The sequence below is a fragment of the Glossina fuscipes genome, unplaced genomic scaffold (genome assembly GCF_014805625.2).
Source record: "Glossina fuscipes isolate IAEA_lab_2018 unplaced genomic scaffold, Yale_Gfus_2 74433, whole genome shotgun sequence".
In the NCBI taxonomy this organism is placed as follows: Eukaryota; Metazoa; Arthropoda; class Insecta; order Diptera; family Glossinidae; genus Glossina; species Glossina fuscipes.
Genome location: NW_024004425.1, coordinates 2620 through 8153, shown reverse-complemented (window position 1 = coordinate 8153; position 5534 = coordinate 2620). Strand labels below are relative to the sequence as shown.

At 34.7% G+C, this 5534-nt stretch overlaps 1 protein-coding gene across 1 annotated transcript; it reads right to left on the bottom strand.

The window, feature by feature from the left end:
* Positions 1–11: 11 nt before the first annotated feature.
* LOC119643951 lies at positions 12–1148 on the bottom strand (the record flags this gene model as incomplete). The annotated part of the gene is made up of 4 exons (XM_038043460.1): positions 912–1148; positions 611–843; positions 261–434; positions 12–210 (listed from the first exon to the last, which is right to left on the bottom strand). Coding segments are annotated over exons 1-4 (804 nt in total), but the record flags the coding sequence as incomplete, so codon positions are not given.
* Between the last annotated feature and the right edge of the window lie 4386 nt (positions 1149–5534).

Genomic DNA, 5534 nt, shown 5'->3' with positions numbered 1-5534 from the left:
TTTCTGATCCAATAAACTTTATCAACTATTTTGAAACCTAACTTCTCGAACATGGAACGTGAGGCTACATTAGCAAACACTACTGGAGCGGTAACATCGAGGCCCTTCTTAGCTAGCAATTTGGACATATAACGTACAACCAGTTGAGCAAGGCCTTGACGCTTACGGGAATCAATTACTTGCAACAAGCCCAGGCTACCCAAAGGTAATCTGAAATAATAGAGAATTCAGTACTGTTTCAAATTTGTTACATAACTTACATTAAACACCACGCTATTAAATTATTGCCTTCATCGAAGACTCCCACGCTGTCATTGTATTGTATTAAAAGTTTAACAAAGTCCGCAGAGCCTGGACCACGATGAGGCCAAACACTATTAACCTGATCAACATGACATTCTTGCAACCTTTGGAGTCTCAAATGACTCGGTGGTCTGGAAAAATTATATTGGAAAATTCGTTCTCCTTAAGTAAATTTTTGTCTATAGAGCTAATACCGTTTTTATGTGTTCGGTTTTTATGCGATGTAAAATAAATCGAACAAAAGTATATCGCATAAAAACAAACCGCACAAAAACAGGAGAACTCAAGGGTTTTCCCTTTCACTTACTCAACTTTAAATGCCAAAGCTTCATTTATTGGTAAGTGATACCAAAAGGTACCCTCCGGTCTGAATTCTTCCTCCAATAGACCGCATGATAAAAAATGTTGTTTTACCGTTAAAGTGCAACGTTCTTGACAGCCCGACACCCAATACTCTTGTGTATTATCCAAGCAATTTAAAGCCTCTAATAAACGTTGAAAGTTATCACTTAATGTATTGCAATAAAATCCATTAGAAAACTATAAAAGGAGGAAAGAATGTAAAAATTAAACAAAGATTAAATTAAATTTTATGGATTTTCTCTTACCTTGGCGATGAATGTTCCATCAGTTTCCCACTCATCGTTTAGAGCATATATTGCAACTTCAAAATTTTCAGTTTGTTTCACGCAATCGATTAAGGTTTGTAGTAAATTATAAGAACAAGAGTAAATTCTTTTGTTCGCATATAGATCACGTAGCTTTCCCCATTGCGAAGATGCGATTTCAATTAATTCATTTTTCATTATGGAATGTTTGAAGTGATTAGACGAACACAATTGTTTGTTTGACTCGCAAAGTCTAAAACGCCACCCGACACTGTTGAAAATTTTCCATGTAAAAGTTCTCTGAGTCGACCAAAAAGTCAAGTTAACGAGCGGCAGTCTCTTACACAAATAATGAGTAGAATTTCATTTTTCTCTTCGCTTATCTCTGTTTGCATTAATTAAGCACATGTTAATATGTGAATTGGGTTTTTTTTTTTGAGCTTGATCTGACGATAATAAAAGCATAGAAACTAAGATAAAACATCTTGTTCTACACAATCGACATACGTATATTCAAAAGGTCGGAGATGTAGGAAAATATAATAAAATCTATTCACGTCAATCCTGCATCCATATAAGATCTTCAAGAACATTTCATTAGCCCAAAAGGGGAGACCGCCAAGTTCGTTCCTTTGAAGTAATCTTGTGATATTTATAACACTGACCTTAAGTTTTTGGCATATTTTCCAGAAAATTGAATGACTCCGAGAGGTGACTTCTATATGCAATATATCAGAGAAAAAATCTCGGATGAGTTCCCCGCGACGTCTGGCGTACCTCAATGCAGCCACTGAGGAATCCTTTTATTTAATTTACACATTAATAATCTCCATTCGGCGTTTAAATCAAGCGCGATCTTAATGTACGCTGGCGATGCTAAACTGTTTTCTTCTCTCTCCTTGGGATCGCAGTTGTGTTAGCTTCACATTGACTTAAATAATTTGGTTACATGGTGTTTATTAAATTTTAAGAAATGAAATCTAAAAAAAATGCAAGAAGATTTCTTTCTTAAGAAAGAAGTCATTCAGAAGGAAGTCAGAGAATTTCATTGATACGCAACGGTTGGGAAAAGTAGATCCGTTCTTCGATCTAGGGGCTCTATTCGACCAAGGATTACATTTTAATTTGCACATTGAGCCCTCTTTAAGTAAAGCTAGGTCCGCGCTAGGTTTCATTAAGAGTTGGTCCAAAGTGCTGAAGGATCCTTATATTACAAAAAAGCTGTACATGTGTTTGGTTAGACCAATGTCCAAATCAAGAAAATTTGATGTTCGGTTCGTTCGGTGGGTTATTATTCATTTATTACCTATACTTTTTCGGTATAGGTGCATATTAAGTGCGGACGCACGCAACATCCCTTTGTTATATCATTCGATTCAGAACCACTTTTTGATTCGACTTAAGTACGTTTGTCCGTCTGTCCGTCTTTTATATTTGTTTTCAATATATTAGTCGGAATTTCTGAGGCATCTTGATGAAGTTTGTCGGCACGTTTTGGCCCGAGGATGATTGCTAGTGATAGGAATACTTTTTCGGCCACTTCTTACGTAACGTCTTATTTTGACAAATGCATTAGGCGAAGTGGTGTAATGCTTTTATTTATGTGCCGCGGACTTCTGTAACGCGTTTACACTTATTCTTGATTATCTTCCGTCTCTGCTTTCATATTTTTATGATGATAGAGCTCAAAAACAGTAAATCTAATGGTTACCATAATATTGCATCATGTTGACAAGTCATTTTTTTTCTTCATTCCTAATCCTTCCTTTCCTTTCGATTGATTTTCGCAACTTAGTTAGATTTTTCTTTCTTTAAGGTAGTTCTTCAGGGTTTCAATAATCTAGAGGTCATCTGTCCTTATGCTAATCTACAATACAAAGAAAATGAACATCATTTACCGACCAAATTTTTCTTGAAAGGAATTTTTTTGCCAACGGAGTTAGCATTATTACCCGCATATAATTCAGGATTTTGCAGAAAAACCGAAAACGAAGATGAATGCTTCTTCAATAGTGGACAATGGTGCAGGACTTGGGCCCCTAGCCCTACAAGGGTTTCCATGAAAAATAATCATTTATTCTAAAAATTATAAAAAAATGGATTTCCTTCAGGAATTTTCGTATAAAGCTTGGAAAAAAAATTTCAAAATATTGCTTAAACTAACCTCCGATTACGGTTTTTGCTTTTATCATTGCATGGATATTATTGGTATTATATGTCGTACCTAGTACTAGTATGTAAGTTTTTCAGAATTTTTAGGTTTTTCCTATTCGTGTGCAGGATACTGTACGCGCCAATTTGAGTTTTTCTGCTTTACAATTGTTGAGGAAGAAAACCTTTGCGGGAGAAGATTTACATACAAGTTACACTCCATTTCCTAATAGAACTGAAGAAAATCGTATTTGAATCTGATCAGCCATCAATATCAACCATGCCAAATATTTACAGCTCCTAAGCTTATGAACATTACCGACAACAACTTAAGGGATCAACACAATCAGTGCATTCGCATTTTGCGTCATATACATAAATGTCAAAAGATGATTTAATTGCATATGTTTATGCATATACACAGTTGAGCATGTAACTTGAATTGTATTACTGAAGTAAAAATCATATAAAAATCATGTTTTGATATTTGGATGCATGATGCACGACGCAAATTTATGCATTTGTCACATTTGGGAATTCAAGTAATATTGAGATAAAACAAGTAAGAAAATTAAATTCGGTCGGGAACGAATTTTTTATACCCATCACTGTTTATCCCAAAAAACCGACAAAAGAATTAAAAGAACAAAATTCTTATGATCTATAATATGGAGTGGGCGCAGTTGGTTTCTTCTATTTTCAAAATAAAAGTTTTTTTCTTATAGGCGTGGCCAATAGAAAAGTTTAGCTCATTTCCAAATTCTTTTGCAAATTTGTAGACGATGTCTTCATTTTCGCTAGCGCGAGAATCCGCGGTAAAGATTCTCGCGCTAGTTGGGCAGGTGGACAGGTGGACATACGAACGAATGGACATGCTTAAATGCATTTCACGTTTGAGACTAGCCTGTAATTTACATAAGTTATGAGGTTTTTGTAGTTTGTTTCTGGGCCTTATAAAGGTTTTTGTTACACCATAATATTGAGTAGGCGTGGTCAATTTTTCCCATTTTTGCACAAAAATTTGTACATTTATTTGCTACAGTTTATGGGTAATGAAAACCCAATTTTTCATTCGTTTTCAAAAACAGAGAGCTTCTCAGCTTACGTACTACTGTGGACGCGTGTATAGACCGGTTTGGTCTATTTTCAATAGCAATCAAAAGGCAAGCACTATCAACGTTTCTGCCGACCAAGAGAATATTTACAACATACATTGCATAGACGGACAGACGGACATGCTTAAACCGATTTAGAATTTTGTGCTGATCAGAAATATATATAGTTTATGGCATATCTGAAGTTTCTTTTTCGATATTGTAAACGTTTTGACAAAATGAATACAACCGAAATCATTCTTCGGTGATGGCTATAAAAAGAGCAAAAATTATTTCTTGCTGTATATCTCAATGTTAGAGTTACTGCCTGCCCCACAAAATTATACGCCATAGGGGGATACTCTTGTGTAAAATGCATTGTCAATACTTCACAAGTTTTGAGTCATTTCAGCTCGCGTTTATTTAGCGAAGCATTCTCAACACACGTTCCTGGTGAGCTAAACCTGATATATACATATGCATAGGAGTGTCTGCATTGTTGTTGTTTGCATTCCGCAAGAATCTTTGCTAACTAAGTAAGAACGCAATTATGTAAGGAAACTTAAATCTTTTTCCAATTATTTTTTAAAATTTTGAGTCAATTTGGCTTTTCTTTGTCGCTATTCCTTTACCACTTTTAAATGTTAAGTTCATGTGCTATTAATAAAATTTTTGTAGCGCCATCTGTGAGACACTGCTTATATTTAATGCTTCTAATTAAAAGAAGCTTTTTAAAGCTTAAAAGAAGAACTTACGCTTTGCAGATAAGTTGAAAGATTGTAACGTATATCACATCTATTAAAAATTTTAAATTCACTTTCGGTACGTCTTTCGATCGAGAAAGTTATATCATTTCTTTTCGAAAAATTTAGGTGAAGAACATAAAGTAGAAACCAAATAAACAAACGAGACGCCGAAAGGCGTATCAATGCGAGCACTTTTCAATAAATTCCCATTGTATAAGTACAGTTGTTTGTATTCAGTAAGCTCCGTGAAGGTAGAAAGTTTATAGTCGTAAAGGTAATAGCAAACCGTATCGTGAAAAGTTTTCGAAATAAAATATAAGACGTTCATACAATATTATGACTGGCAACAAAAGAATATAGATGTGAGGACAAGTTTAAATGTTAGGCAGACTAGACAAGCTTGTCAGTGGAAGTTCCCCAAAATATTTACTCAACCCTTCGGACTTGTTCGTAAGTTCAATTGAGTAACAAGCGGTAAAATGTTCATGTATTCATCATTCATGTTATATTTCTTTTCGAATCAAATTAAAAGAAGAGGTTTATTTTTATATACTAACGGATCTAAAAACAAAAGAGAATTTGAGTCCCAATTTGTAAATACCCAGAACTAGCTTGTGTGCGATATTCAGATT